General features: G+C 50.4%; 1 protein-coding gene across 3 annotated transcripts in view; it reads right to left on the reverse strand.

Annotated features, from left to right (window-relative positions):
* Positions 1-23696, reverse strand: part of ANO2 (anoctamin 2) — a 350061-nt gene that overhangs the window by 209233 nt on the left and 117132 nt on the right. For all 3 annotated transcript variants that reach the window (XM_087855561.1, XM_087855560.1, XM_045781339.2), the window contains 3 exons: positions 19278-19333; positions 18065-18106; positions 11216-11280 (listed from right to left, as the gene is read on the reverse strand). In XM_087855561.1, coding sequence (XP_087711687.1) covers positions 11216-11280; positions 18065-18106; positions 19278-19333 — 163 coding nt within the window. The remainder of the gene's footprint in view (positions 1-11215; positions 11281-18064; positions 18107-19277; positions 19334-23696) is intronic.

The raw sequence follows: 23696 nt of genomic DNA on the forward strand, positions 1-23696 counted from the left end.
CTGACTTTGGAGCCAGACTTAGGAGTCCAAATCTTACCTCTTACTTACTAGTTGTGTGAGCTTGGGTGACTTACCAATTTCTTTGTGCTTCAATATCTCATCTGTAAAATGACTATAATAGTATCTATCTCAAATGTTTGTTGTAAGCTAGCAAATGCAAAGAGCTTAAGCAGTGCCTACCACACAGGAAGTACCATATAATATTAGCTACTGTCATTATTCCACTCACCTTTGTCTGGCTTATCTTTGGTTTCACTCATGTATCAAATCTGAGTTCAAAGTTACTTCCTTAGGGAGTCCTTCTCCAACTACATTGGATTATCCCACGTATCCACATCTTTATTCCCATTGTACTCCACGGTCCTCTACTGTAAACCATGTCACACTTAAAATTAACTATGCATTATCTGTGTTCCCTGCTAGATCACAAGCCCCATGAGATCAAACTAGCGTGGACCACAGGTCCAGATGTCCCTGGGGCAGTCTGGGTTACACTTGTCTCAGTGTGGTAGGTTAGACTGGCGTTCAGCAAATATGAATTCCTCTTTCCTTACGTAAGAGTATACTTCCCAGCAACATGGATTCGTGCTTGGCCATGTGACTTCTTTGGCCAATGGAACACTAGTGAACATGATGTCAGTGATACCATTAGAAGTACTGCTTGTTTCCATTCCTTGGACTGTGGTCTCATGATTCACCATGAAAGAAACATGCTCCAGGTAGCTTCTGATCTAAGGAGAATGTATAGACCTATGAAGACCTGAACACAGTCTGGAGCCTGGAACCAGCCCAGCCAATCCTCAACCTGAGGGAGAGCTTTTCCACTTAACCTACAGGCACATGAACAAGACAAATAAATGACTGCTGTTGTAAGCTACTGACTTTGGGGTAGTGTGTTATGCAGCATTGTTGTGATAATAGCTAACTAGTACACACAGCATAACTATTAATAGTGCTCACCTTCACACTCAAAAGTGTTCTAAGTTAGATGATAAATTATCTCATCACCCAAAGTCAGTCCATATCTGTCTTTTTATCACTTTAACTCCAGTGCCTACAACAGTGCCTGGCACAGAGAAGGTGCTGCTCAATGAATATGCTGGGTAAAACTGAACTGAATTACATGGTCTCTTAAATCTCTTTCCCAAAACCTGGAGTCTTCTTCCCGACTGCATAGATGTTAAACCTTCAGAGAAGGGCTAATATAGGCAAAGGGAGATACAGTCTCACAGGATTTGACAGAAAGATGTTAAGCCTTCAGAGAAGGGCTAGTATTCCAAAGGGAGATACAAACTCACGGGATTTAAAAAAGAGGGGAAACAGACCGTGGAGTAAGCACAGAGAATGACGCAAGCAAAAGGAAATGAACCCCGGCAAGAGGAATCTACATCAGGTTCACCAGGTGGGGCTTCCAGGGGGCGGAGTGCCCATGGGGGGGGCGAAGAAACACCCTTGGTGTGGGTCTTCTCTGCACTGAGCAGCTTACCTTCCTGACTAAAGGCTGAGGAGTGGGCAGAATACGAACCTAAAGAAATACTGCCATTTTCTCATCCATAACAGTTGGGAACAAGCCATTGTCCTTACCCTCATCCAGACTAAAATGCCCAAATAAAAAGCTGAAAATCCCAGTCCTCTAATCCCCTCTCCGTCCCTTTTGTGTTCAGTTGGATGTGGATTCTATGAAAGAAACCGATGAGGCCGAGCCAACAGCCCTGAGGCCCGTGCCCTCAAGGAGGATTTTCCTGTGTCCCTTCAATGGGCTGGGTGACCCAGGCTAAGTGCCACATCTTCCACAACCTGAGTCAACCACTGTGCCAGGGGCAGACAGCAATCCTTCGCAGGTAGCCAACTACCCATATCTCTGAATATCTTGAGATAATCCCAAAGGTACTGGAGGACAGTGATCTCCCAGGCAGGGATCTTGAAGCTTTTTGTTTTGTTTTGTTTTGGTTTTGTTTCTTGCTTGTGTCTGTGACTTCCAGACCCACAAAATGCTGTGGTTTTCCATCTCTAAAACAGAGGCATGTCCCTCTGCGAAAAGCCTGGGCGTGCCGGGCTAATTAAATTTAGCTATCTTGTGGTTGTTGTTGTAACGTGTGATCCACCAATGTTATTCAATGTGTTAAGACGTTTTCTGTTTATGTTGGTTACGTACCCATGTGGTGTGGGTGGAGAACATCACTCAAGGGAATATCATTAGCAGGAACGGGGAGCTCAAGGGTTCCAGAGCCACGTGGTGAGACCGTGGCTCCCGGGATCAAACAGTTGGGCTGTGTCCATGGTAACTTATCCATATGCTAGTCCCCTCCCTCTTTCTAGGGCAAGATCAGTCCCTCAGATCTACCTGAGGTCCTTGACTCCCACAGACAGGCTTGCACCTGCCATGGCCAGCCTAAAGGATTTGCGGAGGAGAACAGATTCTCCTCTCTCTGTCAGGGAGAGAGACTGAACCAGGTCCAAAGGCGCTGAATGACTTGCTCAAAGTTTCCCAGGAGAGTAAGTGAGAAAACTGTCTGCTCTCAGCTCACTGCTAGGAGCACATAGGTCCCCAAACCATTGTAAGCTGTTTTGCCACCTACCTAAATTCCAGAGAAACCACCTAACAGTTGATTCTCCCCTGTCGTGACCCTTTTGTCTGGGCATTCTTCCCTCACTGTCTCATATATTCCTTCCAACCACTGCCTGTAGCCCTTGGCTTTCTTCTCAGCCCTTTCTCCACCCCAGTCTCTCCCAGTCAGCTCCTCCTGACCAGGAATGCCTTCATCCAAGTCCTGTAAATCTCCCAACCATATTTCTTTTCTTCTTCAAATTGCTGCTTTCTACTCCAAACTCACCTATCCCATAGTTGCCTTTTTCTCTCACAAACCACACTAAATCCAGTTACTACCCCTTCGAAACTTTCTACCACCTGGGCCTAGCACATCAACATATAGCTGTGTGTGTCAGCTCCCTGCTGGGCACTTCTTAGCTCTGTGACCTGCATTAGCAGCCTTCTATGAGGGCACCCTGTGTCCCGCCATGACACTTTGAGCTTCCTGTTCCCTCCCCCCCTTCTTTTAGCTTTGACACCAACCCCAGGATAAAGCTCTTCATGCAGTAAACCCTTGAAATAAAGATGATTCTCATGTTGTTAACAGACTCTGAGTTCTGTTTTAAGAAAAATCTTTGAGAGTCTGGGTTTCTTGTGACCTGAAAGTATCATACTTATTCTGGTCCCATCTCTGAGGTCCCATCTCTGAGCTGAAGAAACACCATTTCACTCTCACTGGGAAACAAAAAGAAGACATTCACAAAGGCAGACCCTCCGCAAAACCCCACACTGAACAGGAGCCAGGCTCCGGGACGGGTCACGGAAGAGTCTCACCTGGTACATGGTGCAAACCTGCTGGGGTGTCTGGTTGCAAAACCTGCAACTGAGACCCAGCCACACAGTGGCGTCGTGCAGGGAGCTACCCAGCTGACAAAAGCACAAAGTGACAGCTGACAACCTAACATGGAAGAAGTCAGAACAAAAGGACTATAAAAAATAGAATTGAGAAATCAAAAACATGGCATTCTTTGCTTCATAGAGGCACAAACGATTCTATCCAGCTCAACAAGCTAAGAGGGGCCCATCATTCCTGTTACACACAGGGGAATGCTCGTAACGACAACGCCATTGTACAGCAGGGACTGACTTGGCCGGTGAGCTCCGCTCACCAGTAGCCCACACCAGTTTTCCCTCAGAGATTAACACCAGACAGCTGGAAACCCAGCTAGCCTGACATCCCACTGGATGAAGCACTGTGTCACCTTCAGCCCCATGCTACAAGGGGAAAAAAACAGCATTTCTGGAATCGGGCAGGTCTGGGTTTGATCCCAGATGGGCTGGCTCTGTGGCTCGGGGAAGCTCCGTATCTCACTGAGTTCAGTATCTTCATCTATAAAATTCAGGCAAGAATTCCCACTCTGCAGGGTCGTTGGAGGCACGGAGCTCAAACACACAAAGTGCACAGTGAGATGCACTGATTTACAGCCTTATGATTATACAGTATTTGTCAAACCTCGTGAGCTGAAGAGCTACATAAAATCCTGCTCGCTTAGGGAATATGACTGTTTTCCTCTAGGGAGCAGATACATAATACCTTTACTTAACCAAACCTATGTCCATCACCACAGTCTTTGTGTAATACTTTATCACAGTCCACGAAATAATATCCCGGGCCAAGTGGGACAGGTATTACGGTCCCTCTTTCACAGCCAAGGAAACTGAGGTTCGGAAGAGCATGGCTTGTCCAGACATTACATCAGCTGGAAACAAAGCTGGAGCTAAAACTGAGTTCTTTTCATTCTTAACCCACTGCTCCTAGTTTACAGGAAATGTCCCTAAGCCAGTGCCTCAGGACTTAAACACGTGCACACTCTCTCCATCCTCTAACTTAGTAAGTGGTGGCCTTGCTCCTCCTCCACTTTCTTCCTGGATAGGGAGCTCTTATTTGCTTAAATCTGTCTTCAGATGCATCCTCTCCAAATCTTTGATCACATTACTTTTCCGTCCCCGAAATATTTCCAGCCTGGCTGGGAGTTTTTTCTTTAGGCGTGATGACCTGAGTTACACACATGTGAGGCTTTGCCATGATTTATAAGTGATGTGATCCTAAAGTGTTTCCTGGCAATTTCCAGGGTCTGTGGGTGCCATAGCACATCACATGGATGTTTCTAGAAACAGTTACTGTCACCCCCAATAATCTTCGCCTGAGGCATAGCCGATTCCCCTGAGCCCATCACCACAGATGACTAGTTTGGGGGTCAATTTCCCCTCATGATCTTTTCCATATGCTGTTTTTTTTATAGTCTCACAGTTACCTTTTGTAAATTTCCCCCTCAGTTCGTCCCTTTGTTTCCCAGAAAAGCCTTGTGGTCATCTACAGGCTTAGAGATTTGACTCTGAACTTAAGCTCCTTCAGAATGGGGCCGTGCTTAATTCATTTCCATATGCCCAACCCCAGGGTCTGACATAAGGTCAATGCAAAATACGTGTTGGTTCAACGACCCCAGGTGAGGTGTGCAGAGGGGCCCTGCTCTGAGTTCCCCAGGCCAGTGAGTCCCGAAGAGAAGCATCATGAGGGTGACTGCACTGAAGAGCCCATGCCACATGAGGACGTGCAGAAAGGCCCGGGAGAGGATTATGTGGAAGAAAAAAAATATATATAGAAGCCCAGGTATAGGAGAACTGTTAGGGACACAATGGATTTTTTTTCCATTATTTAAAGGACTGAGCATCAGGGAGCTGATCTGGAATCAAGAAGAGGGAAATGGGCAAAGTTTCTGCTCTGGTTCCATGACTTCCTAGTGGCTAGAAACATCCCGCAGAGAAACAAGCTTCCCCTGAGGCAAGGCGCTCTCTACTATGAAACAGATGCAGCAGAAGCCGGGCATTTGTAGACGGACATGCTGTGAATCCCTTCATTCCAGGCCCGGGCCCTGAGGTGGCTGACCCCAGAGCACACTGCACCTCTGTGCCGTCAATGGTTTGCTCCCAGCGGCTCCCGGTGACCGACAGTTTATTGCCCACGAGGGCCCAAAGGGACATGGAATATAGCTTGCCATATATTTTTAGAATAATAGCAACCTCTCTGCCTCCCTGGGAAGTCGGACGTAAGAGAGTCAAGGAGGCAATGAGCTGTGAGCCAGACAGCCTGCTCCTTCCCAGTTCTGCCCGTGGAACTCTAGGCGGCCACGGGGAGCACGTGCATGTGTGTAACCTCCCGGTGCTGGGGATCCACCATCTGTACCATACGGCTGACACTACAGGCAGAAAGATGAAGAGTTTGATCTGAAGCAGGAGCCACCATCCATGGAAGGCTGATCTGAGACTTGAGAGGTCACCCTCATATGACCAAGCCGGCCTCTGGGCGCAGCCTTGGACCGGAGTGGAGAGCACTTTGTTTCAACTCCTTGTAGGAGACAGGCCACGGGGTTTCCCCCTGGGAGGATGCACACTGAAGGTCAGTGGCACTCGGTGGGTTAAGCAAAAACCCTGTCACAGCGAGATTTAACAAAGAGCCTGACTTATTTCTGATCTATAAAATGGGCCAGAACATAACAGCACAGAACATTGCCGTCCTTGTTTCGGCCTTGCCTCAACCAGCTACGGCCTCTTGTTCTGTGTCTACTCTGTCCCCCCGTCCCTGGAAGGAAAAGAAAAACATTCTTTAGGCCTACGAGGTACTATTTCTTTCCAGCATACAAAATGCTTCCCAGCTAAATCCAATACTTCAAATGTTGGGACCCATGCAAAGCCCAAGGTGCTAGTCCCACACTGCATCTCTCCTTGGTCTCCCCTCCGTTGGATCTAGCCTCGCCCCCTTCCAACCCTGGTTTCTCTGCTAACTCAAAGGGCAGAATGAGAGGCATGGGCCAGATTGGCACAGAATCTATACAGGTGAGGCTTCCAAGTCAACTTTTTGACCTAACCACTTGCAATCAACAGTCATGAATGATCTAGCTTTGGGTCAGTGAGATTTCTGGACGTCGACATCAGGCTAAACAGTAAATCCACACACGAGGTAGCCCAGGCTGGCCACAAAGACACATTCAGATCCTTTAACCTCAGCCCTCCAGAAAGGAACATTTTTAACTCAAGTGCCACCTCTTCCAGGAAGAGGTGGCACTTATTCTGCAAGTAGCAATTACTCTTTATCTATTGTCCTGCAGTATTACGTTTGTACCTATGTTATAATCCTTATAAGCCCTCACTTCATCCTGCCTTGCACATGCCTACCTCCCTATTTAACTGCTAGACCTTTAGGGCACAAACTCTACCTTATTCATCACCGCACCTCCCCATGCTGCCTAGAACAGAGACTTGCTCACTGTAAGCATCAGTGATTGCTTACCGCGCTGGACTGAACCGCCTTTATAAATCCCAGAGAAGGATCAAGGAGGAGGCAGCAGGGCTCAGGAAATAATTAATCACGGGTTGATCAACATTTTTTCCTCTGCATTCCCTCCCCCAAACCAGCTGCAGCCGGTCCTTCCTGAGCCTGGCCTGCTGAGAAGCCTCCTAAGAAAGAATGTGGCTTCCTCTGTCTTCCTTCTGGAGGGATTTGGATGGGTCACATTTCAGAAGGGTAGAGTGGGGCCCAGAGACCAAGAGGGATGAATTAAATCACACAGCCTTCTCAGCGGCTGTCCTGGAGAACTCTGGCAAGGACGAGGACCTCTGCCTGGCATGGGAGGAGGGAAAGGCAACTCCCGTGATGCCCGGCCTGCAGACAGGCGGGGCTGGAGAGAGTTGGGATTCTACAATGACAGAGATGTGTACGTAGCAAGGCAGGGGCACAGGGCCACTGTCTCACCACAGATGAGGCCCAAAGAAAGGCTTCTGCGATCAGGACGACCCCATAGAAACTTGAGTCACTGTGGAAGTGTTTGAATCTGAAGGCTTCAAGCCAGGACATTGCTAAGAGAACCCTGGAGCTGCCACATGGATGGGTTTCCTGTCCAGGGCCCAATTTTTAGGAAGCCTCACTCATGAAGTGGGCATTCCTGAGAGGGGGCGGGAATGAGGGAGAGCCGATCAATCACTCCTCTCCAGACGGTAACCCTGATTTGGACTGGTGAATACTCAGCTGTCTGGGCATCATCCCCTTGGTGAACTCCCCAGAGCCAATGGGCTGCCATCACACTAAGCTTAGGAGACGGCTGGACCCCTCTTTTCCTCCCACCGTCCTATGCAGGCATTGGCCGGGGCTGAAAACAACATTTTTGTAGACCAGCTTCAACATAGCTAGGAGTGAAAGCCTACTGCTTTGCCTCATCCATACCAAAACTTTCTAGCTAAGAAAACCAGCCTGAGAGCAGACACGAATTGTAGTGAAAAGACAGTTCGTGGCCCTGATTAAGAGTGGATCAGACCTGTACAAATCCAAAAGGCCCCAGGCCCCCAGGTTCCCCAGAAAATAAAGGCTGTTTCCCTCCTGGGATGTTGGGGAGTTAACCCAGAGCAGTATAGGCAAAAATCTACTTTTCTGGCAGCAAGGACCCTCTTATGGCTCCTAAGGGACCAGAAGAGTCGTTTCCTTCCAGGGAAGGCATCATTTCAGCCATTGTCTTGGTCACAAGCCGTGTTTCTGCCAGGGCACAAGCGCTGCTGGCTGCAAGTTCCCAGAGAGAGCTACTGTGAGTGGCATCCCTGCTGGCTGCCTCCCTGGGGAACTTTCCAGGCAACACTTACACACACACACACACACACACACACACACACACACACACACTTACAGTCAGCTCAGGCCTACAGGCCCCACCCGAGCTTTCTAGAGCAAAGCTAGGATCCAGGATTGGAGAGCCCTGCTGGGCTGGGAGACACCTATCAGCAGTCTCACAGTGCAGCCTGCTGGGCATGAATGAAGGTACAGCAGCAGGAGGCAGGGGTGGGGGGTGCACGGGTGTCTTGCATCCCCTCTGTCCATTTCCAACACCTGGGAAAGGAGCCTCAAAGTCCAAACTGCCAGTTTAGGCTTGAAGGCCTGTGGAAGGGGAAAGACAGTCCTGGGGCTTTCAAAATGCAAACGGTTCTCCCACCCCCACTGAGTTCTCAACTGCTCAATGCTTTAGAATGTTCCAAATGGTTGGCATAAGAAAGGAGCACTGGGGAGCCACAGGAGGAATAGAAGCTCCATGCTGAAAATCAGGAGCTGATTGTCCAAGGACACAGGCAGGAATACCTCTTGTAAGCTTTGTACGAATTATCATTTCTAACTTATATAAGACTCCCCTGCTTCTGTAATCTTTCAGCACCAACATACGGGTATAATTTCTACATGAAGCACAGAGGGTACAGTTCACATTAGTAAGTAGCAATGGAACAGCACTGACACAGTGTGGGGGCCAGTGATGGCTCAGGGAAGGCAGCCACGGGTGGGGGCTCTGCAGGCCGGGTGGGTCCCGACAGGTGGCGGCAGGAGAGATGGAGAAGCCGCTGGAGAGAAAGGGCACTGAAAAGCACCCTCAGAACCTGGTGTCAGAGCGGGCATTGGGAAGTGAGAAAGAGGGCAGCCGACAAGAGGAAGAAGGAGGTGGCTTTGACAGTTTCAGGTGGTACCCGCTGAGTGTGGTAGCCATTCCCCACACCCTGCACCCTCTTTTCTCTTCATAAACCCTCCAGCAACCTGCTCTTACTTACTTGTCTCTGCTTGCCCCTCGTGCCTCTGCCCTTCCCTCTCTCCCCACTACTGTCACTTTCTCCTTCCAGCAGCTCCTTGAGGTCAGGGAGTTTCTTATAGCACTGGGTAGACAGCAGCCCCCCAAGACCCCCCATGCCACTACCCAGTGTCCCCTTCCCTTCCCCTCCAGCCAGCCTCAGAGAGATGCCTGAGGCTCCAGCCTTCCCCCCTCCCACCCAAACCAGCCAAGCCGCTGGCCTCACCCAGGGGCTGTGGGAGCTCCCTGAGCCATCTGATGTGTGAGGAGCAGTGGACAGCCTCCAGCTCTGCAGCACACCATGCCCCGTCTAGACAGATTTGAGCTCTGTGTCCTCAGGAACCGCCAGGCCCCAGAGCGGGGCTCTGCTCCAAAGGCAATTCTTCCCCTGCAGGTGAGGCTGCTTTGGTGGCCAAAACTGAGTGCACATTGGAGCCATTTCCCACTTAGCTGGCGGCCAGTCACCTGAAGTCTCTGGGGAAAAGACAAGGCTCTCTGGTAGGGAGAATTCTTATTTTTTAATAATATTTTTTTTAAAAACGAACGAGTAGTTGGAGAAAACAGGCGACAAGTGGGTGGCCACTTGGGATGCAGACAGAAAGATCAAAGCCCACCAAGCATGGAGGAAACAGCCTTGGTGTGGCCCAGAGAACAGTCTAGGTGGCCCGTGCTTCATACAAGGCGGCCTGGGAATGGGAGGCGCGGGGTGAAGAAGCCTCAGTCACAGGCACCCCGTGGCCCTGCTCCGCGACCCCAGCACTTCAGTTAACGGTCTTCAGCTGGAACAAACACCTGCTGTCAAGAGACGTCCAACCGAGCTCCCAGTTCCCTGGGAGGGCCGTCCTATCTCTGTGTGGGCGGTGAACCTACCCAAACTGCGGCCCCCAGGCTGCTTTCTTCTTCCAAGAAGAAGCTGGAATTCCTCCCTCTGGACACAATCCCTCTGGCTGCTGCCCCTCTCACAATCCAAGCCCAGGGCAATTAGCCAGGAACACTCTCTGTGTTTACCAGCTGATTAATTAGCTCATTCTAAGAAGCACAAGTGACTATGTGGCAGTGAGGCCATTATGTCAGTCATGGGGCCAAAAGTCCCCATCTTTCCCAAACGAGCATGTGACACCAAATTTCCTCCCAGATGCCTCAGTTCAGCACCCCCCCCCCTTATTTTTTCCCAATAGGTGATAACCAGGATCCTGAAGACCACGGAGAGAATACAGCTTCCCCAAAGAAGCAACAGCCCACTGTGGTGGTGGACCCGGTCTCCACTCTCAGCTCAGTGTTTTCCCACCTCACAGTGTTGCCCCCCAACATTCCAGCTGGGAAGAAGCTGGACTCAACGAGCCCCCTGAGCTGCGAGAGCCCTCAACCCACTTTAGGCTAGTCAGATCTACATTCTAGTAAGTTCTCTCAAAGGACTTTCGCCAATGTTCAGTAGAAGCTAGGGAAACTCCCAAGGTACCAGGACATCATTTGAGGGGCAGCACTGAAGGGAAGGATTCCCAGAACCTGTCTCTTCTCCCTTCGAATGTGAAGAAACCATAAAAAGCTGACATGTCCACTCAGACCAGCCAGCTTATTCCTTGTGCGATTTGCCATGTCTTCCCTATTTTTGGTCAACACCATGGCCACTTTGTTATAACCTGAGGATCTGCTTCACCCCGTCCTTCCCCAGGATAAATGTGAAGGACAATATAGAAGAGTGACTACTACATTCATACACACACACACACACACACACACACACACACACACACAGAAGAGCAGGCAGGGAAAGAGAGATCACAGTGCTGAAGACCTCAAGACGTTAGTCATGGTGTATCCATTACATTATCTGCTGCCCCACACAGACCCCATCCCCCTCCCTGTCCCTGAGCTGCTTCCCCATGCATCAGACATAAAGCGGGACAATCACAGCTCAGAAAAGCAGGTCTCTCTGCTTGGCCAATAGACCACCAGGGGTTAAGAGGGTTGACGGGTATCTTTCAGAATGTGCAGCTCCAGGGTCCTCCCAAGAGTGCCCCTCACATCTTACCGGATGAGGTCAATAGGTTGAAACTTATAGAACACTCCATAGCGTGCCCACTCTTGATACAGCAGCTAAAAAAGAAGAGGGAAACAGATTAGGGGTGGGGGGGCCACCACTCACCTTTTTTTGTTGTTGTTCACCTTAGCAAGTCAGAATTTTATCCCCCACTACCACCCCGGCAAGTCAAAATTGAATCCCCAAAGCCCAGCTTCTAGGAAAATTCTCACAAGACAACCACAAGGAAGGTATCCAAAGGCGGGAGGCTACAGAGGCTGACTTCCCTTCCCCACGTAATAAAGGTGACCTTCATCACACTCCAGGCCAGCGCCTGCTGCACCTGCCGATCATAACCCCACCTTCTGCACTCCCTTGCCTTGCTTAGGCCAGCAAAACAAGCCTGGTGCTCCTTCATTCACTCATTAAGCAAGGGTTTATTATTGAGCATCTACTACGTGCCAGACGCTGGAGACAGCTGTAAACCAAAGTCATTGCTGCTGTAGAGCTTATGCCCTGACGTGTGGAGACAAATAGAAACATGACAACATACGAGATTTATAAATGCCACGCAGAAAGTTCAATCAAGGCAAGGAAGTAGAACACTAAGGGCAGGGGAGTCGGGTAGGGTGCTATTTCAGACAGATGGCAAGGGAAGGCCGCTCTGAGGTGACGTCGGAGCTGAGACCCGAAGGAAGTGAGGGCACGCGCCCGGCAGAAGAACGCTCTTCCTGTGCAAAGGCCCTGAGGAACGTGCATGTGGTACGTCCTGGGGGAAATAGGGAAGCCGTGTGGCCCGGGCAGTGTGAGTGTGAGGCGACTACTCGGAGAAAACATCAAAAGGTACTGGGGTGGCAGATCACTTGCGAGCTCGCGGGCCACGCTAGACCCTTTGCACTCTGAAGGAAGCCAGGGGGAGATGTGCAGCGGTGAGGAGAGACGATCCGCCTTGGCCTTAGATCGCTCACGCCAGCTGCCATGTGCAGGAGAGACTGAGAGCTAGCATGGGAGCCGGGGTCCCTGTAGTGGTCCAGGAGAGAGGAAGGCGGCCTTTTCCACGGAGGCGGTGGGGGGAGTAATGAGAAGTGGGTGGTTCCGCTAATGTTTTAAAGGCAGAGTAAGATTTAGTGTTGGATTGGACATGGGGTGAGATGGAGAACCTGTTCTGAGACGCTGGGTAAATGGTGACCTCATGTGCAGTGGAACAGCAGGTGAGGAAGGACAGGACCAGGAGTTCACTCTGGGATGCACTAACTTGAGGTGTCCTGTAGGCATCCCCGTGGGGCTACTGAGTAAGCAACTGGGTGCAAGCGTCTGCATTTTCAAAGGGGCGTCTACCTCCTAAATTTACAAAGATGTAAATTTGGGAGGTGTCCGACAGGAGATGATTTATAAGGTCATGAAGCTATGGATGCAACCACCAAGGGAGAGGAAACAGGTAAAGAAGAGGCGTGACAGTGGGGCCCCAGTGCGGCAACATTCGGAGACCAGGGAGATGATGAGCTGCAAAGGAGTTGGGAGAGCAGCCAGCGATGCGGAGGGCTAGAAATGTGTGGTGTCCCAGAAGCGAAGGGACGACTGGTTTCCAAAAGACAAAAATGCCCAGCTGATGGGTCAGGTCAGGTGAGAATGGAGAAGTGAGCTCCAGATTTGGTGACTCTAAGGTCACTCGTGACCTTGACAAGAGTGGCTTCCGTGGCAGCGTGGGGGCAACTTGAGTGGAACACATTCTAGAAGTTAAGGGAGCAATAATGCACCCACACGCCGAGGCGTGCTATCTTGTGATGTCTGCGCAGCAACTTGAGCAGAGCTAGCTTGCGGACAAAACCCAGGTGTCCCTCCTGCGGCACCCCGCATTTCTGTTTCAAACTCTTGGCCGGCGAGCTGCACAGATTATCCGCATGGAAATGAGGGAATTAGACGTCATCTAGATATCCATGCTGAAGAGATATGAGCATGCAATCAAATTATGTGTCTAGAATCGACAAGTTTGCAATACACTGGCTATCTTGTTATGTTCTCTAGTCTCCTTACCCATCACATGGAATTCGCAAGGAATTCTGTCCAGGAGAACCTGCCCTAACTAGGTATTCTGGATATCCAGCTGAACATCAAGAGGTCACCCTTTCCACCTAAGGCCCTTTAAAGACATGATTGGTTTCATAAACTGACATAAGAACTGGCATTCCACCTTAAGGGGTTTAGACTTCTTTTATTGTCATAGTGTCTCCCAACAATGGCGAAACAGAACCCGAAACCACATGGACCCTGATAGAGAACCTGCAGCCACAGGTAGCACCGCCTGCGAAGGAGGAAACCCGGACACAAGGGGTCACTCAGGGCCTGACTGGCAGAGGAAGATGCGAATCCATGAGTCCGGATGCCGCTCCCTCCAGGCAGGTGGCTCCTAACCGAATCTTACTGCCCTCATTAAATCTGCTCCTCCCCTTCACCTCAGTGCTTCTGGTGCCCTGAGTCTTTATTCCCTCCCCTAGCGCAATCCCTGCGCTCACCAGCACCTGGCTGTCACAGTGACATCATTTGTGGCCCAAAGGGAGGCCAGCGTGCGTCAGGAGGTACAGGCAAGGACTCTCCTGAGGGCTCTGGGCCGTCACTGCCTGCCTTCCTAGGCTCTGACCTCCAGAGAGGATTCCTCTCCGAGTCAGGTATCGAGCCACAACCTGAGCCTGGAGAGCACCTATCTGCCACTGCCCTGGAGGGAAAAACTAAACATGCTCCAAGAACCAGTACGGCACAGTCGGCTCAGGCTCAGACTGGAAGCACGCTCACCAGCCTCACCCCTGCTGGGATCCTGAGCATGCTGTAAGAAACCTCTGGAGGTCCCTTTCTCAGTGTAGTGCCCTCTGAGCACAAAGCTAGATTTGGTTTGTGGCTATGGATGAGGATGGGCCAAAAGAGCTGTTTGGGGTCAGTGCAGCTGGGCTGGGTGGAAACAGAGGACATCACAGGGAGCTGCAGCTACAGAGCCCCAAACCTGGGAGTGACCCAGCATTTCGGGCCAAGTGCCCACATGGCTCTGCCCAGCTGGCACATGCCTCCCTGCAGGGGTGGGGAGCATGGTCGGCCCTTCCCCATCTTTACAAGTGTTCACTCACATGTACTTAGAGACCAAGTGGGTCATGCTAAAGCCCAGGCTGCAGGGTTCCAGAACAGACTAGCAGGCCGGCTGGAAGGAGGCATGCTCTGGAGTCTCTGCCCCACGGGCATTAGATGGCGGAGCAGAGTGCAGGAAGACATCCACAGCATCTTGTAACAATCCCTTTACGTGGGCAGTATCGAGATCCTTCTAATGCAGCTTTTAGCAAATCCACTTTCTCCCTCAGAGCTACACCAATGTCCTCTTCATGACTGTCCAAGCCTGCGAATAGATTAGGGAAGGTCTGCTGCTCCCTCTCAACAGACAGTCCCTGGGTGTAATTCCAGACATGTCAGCCTGACCCCAGACCTCTACGGCAGGAAGCCACGATGCCCGGGGACCACCCTGCCTGATGGATCGGAGCATTCAAGCAGCCAGTCGGCTTCCTCGGGATCACATTTGACAGTGGGTCAGTTGGTTTAAGTATTTCATGAAACCATAAAGGAACCTAACTGTTCAAACCATTTGCAATGCCAGAGAGTGGCAAGAGGTTTGAGACTCCTGACTCGCTCGAAGGCCTCCGGCTCCTCAGAGAGCCAGACCCCTAACAGGAAGAAAGGTGCCAGCTACAGCCAACTGAGAGGTGGTGACAGGACAGGGTGAACTGAATGTAAGGGAAGGGAATCCTACCCCCAGATCCTGCAATGACATGTTTGAATTGTGGGCAAGTCACTTCAACTCTCTAGGCCTCCTCCATTAGCAAAATGAGTGCAGGAGGGGAAAATCAATCCTCAAGTGAAAACCAGGACAAAAGTACCTTTCTGGTCAGAAAAACAGAATTGACTCTCTTCACACACCTTTTCATGGGGTCACTTTTATAACCATACATTAGAGAAGACAATTACCTGCAAAAGCTGGAAAATCCAAGACGCAGGGTTTAAAAACTGCTAAAGAAAATCGCAGTCCAGTGATGTGCCCTGGACTCCCCTCTATGTGGGGAAGGAAGCTGCAGGGAGCTGGCGGGGCTCGGGCAGCCCTCCGAAGATGCTTACGGTCACTTCCCTGGGATGCTTGAGAAAACCAGGCAGGTCTGGCTGACGTGGAATTAAGTGGCTGCTGGCAGCAAGGGGGACCCATCCACACCCACACTGCTCCCGCTTCCTGCTGCCCTGCTTTCTAGAAAGGCGGAAAACCCCTGTTCTCCAGAGGCAGGGTGCGTCTTGTTAATTACCGTCCAGGAACAGGGAGAGAGAGACTTCCAGCCCCTAGCTGGAGCTGAGTCATCGAGACTGTACAACTGCAATAGGAAGCTGGAAGGGAAGAAGTCTGCATTCTCAGGGGCCTCCGGGCTTTCCTGGGATCTGCCCACGAGGAGCCCGGGCCTCAGGGAGATCAGGGGAAGAGGCACAAATTGCAGGGAAGAGTCAAGGAGAACATCTAGGTACTGGCAAGACGGGCAGCTTGGGATGCCCTTGCAAGTCACCTCTACAGGCCCCCAGAGGGGCGATCCCACTGCAGCTCCCAACCCTTCTTCACGCCCTCCAGCAACAGATGTGAGGATTCTCCCTGGCACCCAACCAAAATCCTTCCTGCAGCCCTCTCCAAGAACAGTAGACTATTATAATGCAATTAAAACGAATCAATACGCTGCATGTATTCAGAAGTTTGGACTCTTTCTTGAGGATCCTTTTAGGCCCAACCCATATACCACCGGAACTGCAGGAACAAGGCCAGCATGGTACTGAGAATTCCCCTTGCCATACATAAGACACTGAGTACCTGGCTATACAGTGCTAGCTGGGCTTTGGACACCAGGGTTTTCGTCCTGACTTGACAATCGTTTACAGCCATTGGAACCATCTCCTCACCTTGCTGGGAATCAGTTTTCTAACCCAAATGGACAGGGGGAAAAAAAAAAGCTTTCCCTCTCTCACAGATTCTCCTACCCCATCCCAGCAAAGCCTATTTCCCTAACCATGACCCTGGCAGGGGAACATAAGAGCTGGCCAGCAAACTCAGGCAAAGACACAAGAAAGTGGCCTCCTGTCTTTCAAAGATAGCTGTCTGACTTTTGACATCAACTTTGGGAAATATCCACCAAGGCACAGCTCCATCCGAGCTGGTCTCTCCCTGCCTCCCAGCTTCTACCCATTCTGCCAGTTCGGCTGTGCACTGGGAATAATTCTATTGGACAAAAACAAAACATGTCCTGAGAGGAAAAATTTTTGTTACAAGATTGTGTTGTTAATAATAACACAACATCATTCGAAACACAAATAAACATATATTTCAGATGGGTCTACAATGTGCTTCCCTCTGCCTCTGTGCAGATAACTGAGGTCTGGCTGATTTCTCCCAGCAGTTACTGCGTGTTCCTGGTCTCTGGAATGTTCTGTAAACTGTTCCACCTTGCCGGGCTGGGTCACCACCCACTCAGCAGGAGGATTCTTAGGTGGGCAGTGGTGGTGATCGTTCTTTAAAGGGGAGGAACATGAAATGAGAGAGTGGGAGGACAGAAAACGGCTGGGGTGAGCCAGGTGAGATGTGAGGAGAAACGCTTCCTCCTTTCCCTTTAACTCTGATCCGGGACTTTTCAGGAAATTAAACACCGAGACTATTAGCATCAGATAGAAAACAGATGAGGTTGAGACATCGCAATACTACAGCAGAGTCCCTGGGCAGGCAGAGAGGGGACATGTGTAAGCAATCACAGCAGTATTTCTGGAAAAGACCTTTTATGTTTTTAATACTTAACACTTCATAACAGGGACTAATAGGCAGGATAAAAAGAAGGCTGCTCAAAAGGCAACTTGGGGGATGAATAATTTTCCAGACAACAGAGCTGGGGCGGGGTGGGGGGGTACTCCTCGGGCTTCAATTCCTCAGCCCTCCAGCCCCTGCCCTCCCTCCTCTGCTCGCCAGAGTTGCTGAGGGCTGGGGGAAGCCGGGTGGGAGGATGGCATGAGGGGTTGTCAGCCTGATGGGGCAGTCCCCATTAAAGAGGCAGGTGATCCTTAGAGCGCCATGCAAGGCAGGGGAAGGTGGCGCACCCTGCAGAATAACCGGGATCTGGGTGGAGGGCCGGGAGAGAACCGCATGGGTAGGTGCTGCGACTGGCACAGGAGGGGTCCTTCCAAAGAACCTTTCCCTCCCCTAACTGTAACCTCTGATTCCCAGCTGCCAGGAGCATACGACTGAGCCTCCCTCTCCCTCAGATTTCTCAGCTCTAACTTGAGAATGGCTATACCCCACTTGTCTGCCTCGAGGGTAAGAAGAAGAAGTTAAAAATGACACTCCCCCAAAGAAACCCCACAATGGCATGAATAATAATACATTTTTAACAGGGACACTGGTTTTGGGAGTCAGAGGCGTTCTAAGTCTCCCCTCTGTTCACTGTGGCAGTGTCACCATGGGCAAGGTGCTCACTCTTTCTGTGTCTCAGTCTCCCCACCTAGAAATTACAGAATTTGGACTCTCACTGTTTCTCAGCTGAGGCCCCCCTGGTCATCGAGGCTGGACAGACCTCAAGATGGTGAGCACTAAAAGCCAGCAGCACCCCTGACACACACTGTCATGTTGATGACCAGAAATGGCCCCCTCATTTCCAACGCCTGGAGGGCAGGGAGCTGTGGAAGAACTGCTGAAAATACTAAAGCGGTAAATAGAACTTTCAAGATGTTTGGGGCTAGTTCCACACCTACCCACAGCACCCCCCCGCACCCCTCCCCCGCCCCAGCGCTGCATGCAGCCCAGGGCCGGCTTACCTTTCTGTCATTTGTGTCATCCCCTGGGCTGTCGTATTCACCCTGTGAGAGAGAAAGGAACGCTGCTGCATAAAGCCAAGGGAATTATCAAAACCAGAGAAAGGATTTTCTTTTCTATTCTCTGGCGTCATCCCTTTCTCTCATTCCCCTTTTGAGGAAAGTCAAAGGCACGCCATGGTAAGGAGCCAATATCCCGCGTTGTTAGGCAGCAACACTTGCAGCGCTTCCTGTGGACAGCTTCTCACACCAAGATGCTCCCCTCCGCTGCGTCCGTGATCAGCCCGTGCCTCTCAGAGCAAAGGCGATGGCAGAGCACGTGCCCAGCATACCACCTGAATCTCCCAGGCCACGGCACACTCCCCCGTCCACAGGTGGCAGCACGTCACATCATATATGCCCACAGCAAGGCTATCAGTGGGGAGAGACTGTCATCTGGAACTTCCTTCAGGCACGCAGGGAGCGCCCCCCCCCCCCCACAACGCAGCCTGATTTGGCATAACCGTGTGACACACGCGAGGGAAGTGACCAACCAGTGCGCAAAGCCACCGAGAGGGCATTTCGTTCGTGGGCCAGTTAAGTTCTTCACGAAGCCTCTTGAAGAATGTCTCTGCCCTGTATTACGGGATGTTTCTAACACGACCCCCCATCAAGGAAAGCTTTACTTACAGTCTGTTTTCTCTGCTTAACCAAACAAAAGCATAAGGAATTTTGAGAGATTTGCTTCAGAAATGTTCAAATCTATTTTAAAAAACAGACCTGACACTTAACTATGTATTTGCCTATTAAGGACGAGGAATTCTACACCCACACAAAATGATCACATACAAGAGATCATTTTCGGTCGTGTCGGGGTCTGACCACCCAGGATGTGTGTTACCTGGGCCTTTAAGCTCCTGCCACCACCGCCCATGCACCTTCACCACCCCTCCTCCCTCCAAACACTTGCATGCCACGTCTGCCTTCTCATACCACCTCCCAAAACCACCGCAGGAAGCGTGGGGAACGCTCGCACCCAAACCAGCTTGCCATGGGGGCAATGCCCGGAGAGACAGTTGTCTCTGAGATTACTGTCAGCTCGGAGGAGGCCACAATCAGCCCAGGGTGAGCAGTGTGACTCCCTCCTGCCCCGCCTCGCATGCATTCAGCCACTGTGTCACCTGTGGTGTGAACCGTTCAAAGATTACAGGGAGCATGCGGTGGAAACGATACTCACGTCATGAAGAGGGTACGCAGCCTCGTAGATATTGTTTGCTATCAGGGAGTTAATGCCTGTGGACGAAGGGAAGATGAAAAAGGTAATTATAGGGCAGGGGTTTCTTGACTTGACCTCTGTCTGTCGGGAAACATTACCTCCCACCACCTCTCCAGCTGAGGTTCGCTGCCTCCTCCTCCATCACCCCCAATCTAGAAGTTTCTGTGGAGCTTTAGTTCTTAGCATGAGAACGATATTTGTATTTCCCAAATACAAAGTCATGTTCCAGGATCAAATGTGCTCTCTCAAACCTCACATGCCCCCTGTCCTCATGCCCCCGGAACACCACAGACTCTCCGTCACTGCCACCATCAGAGGATACTGTGTTCAGTGACAGCACAGGAATGACTCTACAGATTACTGTCATTAGGATCAATAAATTATATGGCAGAGCATCCCATGACATGTTACTGGAACTCATTTCTGGTGCCTCCCTGTTCCTTCCCAGAGCAGTGTTTATCCCTACCCGTGGCTGGTCTGCCTGGACCATTAGCTCCCTGCGGTAGAGCGGTCGTTCTCAAAATGTAGTCTGGCGAACCCTGGGCATCCCCATGGCCCCTTCAGGAGACTCACAAGGTCAAAACTAATTTTATAACAGCACTAGGACATGATTTGCTTTTTCCCCTCCTACTCTCTCATGAGCACAGAGTGGAGTTTTGTGAATGGGATGGCATCGGTCCCCCGGCAGCTAATGGAATGTGTGCTTCTGCATCCTTGTGCTTTAAAATTTTCTCAGGGTTAACTTCTAATACAATAAATATTGACTGATATGACCCACCTAAACAAAAGTCCTTTGGATACTCTCAATAATTTTTAAAAGTGCAAAGGGTTCTTGAGGCCACAAAGTTTGAAAACCACATAAGAGATTCATGTTTTAATCCCAACAGTATTTAACACCACGTGCACACAGCAGACCCTACTAAATATACGCTCAATGAGTAAATGACTCTGTACCTGTAACTCCAACATAGCCACAACAGAGAGCTTTCCGCCTCGCACGGAGGTAGTGTTGTTTACTTCTTTCACTCACAGTTTTATTCAGAGACTATAAAATGGTCTGTATGTTCTGACCAGGATAGTCTGTGCTGGGTCACTGGCTCCCATACGGGAGACATTACATCCCGTCAACCCCCAGTACCGAGGACCCTACCATGCGAGGATGCACATATAATCATGGAGAGGGAGGAGGAGGGGTGAGCTCTAGAACACGGTGACTTCCCTTATCTCAAACACACTTTCTGCCCTGAACCATTTTTCCAGAGAGACTACAGACAGTCGTGAGATGAGAAGAAAGAAAATTGGTTTTGGAGGGAAACATGTATCATGTACCAATGCTAAGTAATCCGCATTTGCACAGCTCTGGGTAAACAACAAGGATGGATAACAAATCTAGACGTTTTCCACCTCCCCTTCCCAAGCGATACCCCACCCACATACTCAGAGACCGCAGAGGCTCTCAGACAATCCTCTCCCCTCGACAGCCTCCTCTTCCTCAAACCCTGCCCCTCTTCGCCTCATTTCTAGGGCACGGAATGCCAGGAAGACCGACCATGCCCCCGTAGAAGCAAAGGCCCTCGGGAGACTGCAGGGGGCGCTCTCAGAAGTGACCACTCTTCCAGTGAGCTGAGAGCTACAGCATCACCAAGGGGCCAGTCCTTTCCTGATTTTAAGTTTCCTCCTTGGCATGAACATAAACCATCTGAAATAACTTTGGGGGGTGGAGGGGGGCAGAGGGTGGGTAAAGGGAGTGTGGATGGGGGAGGGGTGCCCAGGGGCTGAATGAGCTGCAGATCTGTCTTACTCACAAGACTACAATTTCACTCTAAGCATCATTAATCAGTTCAAGAGCCATAACCACAGCAATGCGAAGCCACCCTACAATAATCAAGGGGAGGAGTCGTGAGTCAGGAGAGGGGGTGGGGGGGTGGCTCAAAGCTACAAAAGGGCTGTCGATGCGGATACACGCTGTAGCATCACAGGCGGGGCGAGCTCTAAACTAGACCGCACCCTGCGCACTACCCACCCCCAATCCCTGCACTCACACCCATGGTAGCTACAGCAGCCATGTGTACCCTGAAGACAGTTCCCAAGCTACATGGAGAAAGTTAAACAGGTGTGGAGTTCTCGGCTTTGCTGGGCACTGAGCACAGTAGCTGAGTGTCTGACAGCAATAAGCTGATGACCTGAATTCATGGGTCCTGCTGCCAGAGACTCAGAAGGATCTCAAATCACTGGAGGACTAAATCTGTGTACCCTACCTTCCATCTCAAATAAAGTGTGCCTAAAACAGCTCACTTTCCTTGTAGGATGTTGTCTGCCCATGTTGTGTGTGTCCCCTGAAGGCTTACAAGGTACCCAAGGTCAGCGAGCATTCCCCCCTCACCTGTATCTCTCACGGCACCTAGTTCACTGCTGGGAACACAGAAGGGATAATGGCTGGTGAGAGTAACCAGCCCCATGGCTAAACTTATTGCAGTATCTCTTCCCATGTATCACAGGCACCCATCTTCCTCACTCCCCCAGTTTTCTATGGCAACCTCTGCTGATGAAGAACCTTTAAACTCTGGTTGATTAGTCTGTTTCCTAGAGAAGAAGCCCAACCAAACGTTCTTTGTCTTCGGGCCAGCACAATTCCGGTCATCAAACCTGAGTTGTCCCAACCCAGATAAGCAGAGCCCCCAAAATGCTCTAAGGGAATGTGCCTCTGTCCTCGAAGGTTTGTACCTCCTCTTTTCCGGATGGCATCACACGGGTGATCCCAATCAGCGGTTACTGTAGAGGGAGGGAGCAGCACATAACAGGAGGAGGAATGCGGGGGAAGGCAAGCTGAAAATAACTAGTCATCTACAACTTCACCCAAGAGTGGGAATTGCTTTGGCCTCTTGGGTCACCCACAGACTTCAGAAACCAAGATCCTAACCCCAAACAAGCATGGAAATCAGTTTGAAAGAAGAAGAAAATAATCAAACGTTTTTTTAAAAAGAGTCTCTGCTTTGAAAACTGAAATTCTGAACTTTTTCCTTTCTTTTCAGCAAAAAATGAGCTAATTGGTTCCATCGTGCCCCATCCATCTGGCTATAATGGCAAAGCTTTCTTCTTCAGGATCACATCTAGTCTTTCCTCTCTGCTTTAGACCCAGGGAGAGAGAGAGAGAGAGACCCGACCGCTCATCCTACTGCCCCCAGAAGGGGAGCCAGGAAGAAGGAGAAAGCACAGAGGACACTGTCCTTTCCCTCTCCCCACAAAAAGAAGCAGTGCCTAGCTCAAACACAGCACAGCTCACTAAGGACCACCCCACTGATCCCTACAGTCCCTTTGAGACACTAGGTTCTTCATACCTCTTGCTCTTAGAACTATAATCCCTAAAGGAAAAGGCTCAGGCTTCTCCTCTGCCCAGCGCCAACCACAGCTCTGCACAGCCTGACCCGGCCAGGCCTGGCAACACGGTCCCCTGGCATCCAGAGGGTCAGGGTCAAGGAACGGAGCAGGGTGGCCTCAGGCACCAGAACCTGTACCCCAAAACACACACTCAGAACACAAAACCCAAGGCCTAGCCTTTAGCCTCCAAAATGTCTCTGGTTTCCCGGACACAAAGGATCAACCAAAGCACAGTTTATGGTCAGCCTCTCAAAGAGAGCCTCATTAAATCTGCAAGTGCTGCTGGGTGACAGGGACTGCAGCGCTAGTCCCTCCAGGCCGGACTCAAAGGGAACTTGCAGCCAGCGGGACAGGTACTTACAGGAGTGGTGAACTCTTGAAAACCCATTTGGTTTTGATTCCCCCCAGAACAGGGCCCAGTCCGCCCGGCGTTCTGCTTTCATCCCCACACTCCAGCCGGACGTAAATCTAAACCAGAGGCCCCAGACGGTGCATTTAACAGAGACTATATTTACCCATCACCAAATTGTCTTGACGTGTGCTTAATTACTTAAATGCCTTTAATCCCAAGCCTTTTCTTCTAACAAAATATAAACTAGTTCAGCTGGATGAATGATAAACCAGATGTTTACAACACACAACACAGTCTGGCTTCGGTCAAAATAATTAAGACATTGTCTCCTGAGTGGGGAGGAGAGATGCCCAAAGCATACATTTGTTGAAAGCCTCTGACACCAAAGTGTCTATGAAAATGTAGTTCCATCAATCTGTAATTTTCTGTCCATGAAGAGGCAGCAATAACTTCCACACGAAAGAAGTAGAAAAGGTGTCTCTCTCCCCCTGATGTGGTCAGGGGGGCTTGGATTTCTCTCCACAGTGAAGTGCACTTCAAAGGCATCGAGTCAATGATATTGCAATCATGTTGTATGGGGACAGATGGCGACTACACTGATTGTGGTGAGCGCTGGATAATGTATAGAATCGTTGAATCATGATGTTGGA

The sequence above is a fragment of the Ursus americanus genome, chromosome 25 (genome assembly GCF_024610735.1).
Source record: "Ursus americanus isolate L20-20 chromosome 25, mUrsAme1.1.p, whole genome shotgun sequence".
Classification (NCBI taxonomy): Eukaryota; Metazoa; Chordata; class Mammalia; order Carnivora; family Ursidae; genus Ursus; species Ursus americanus.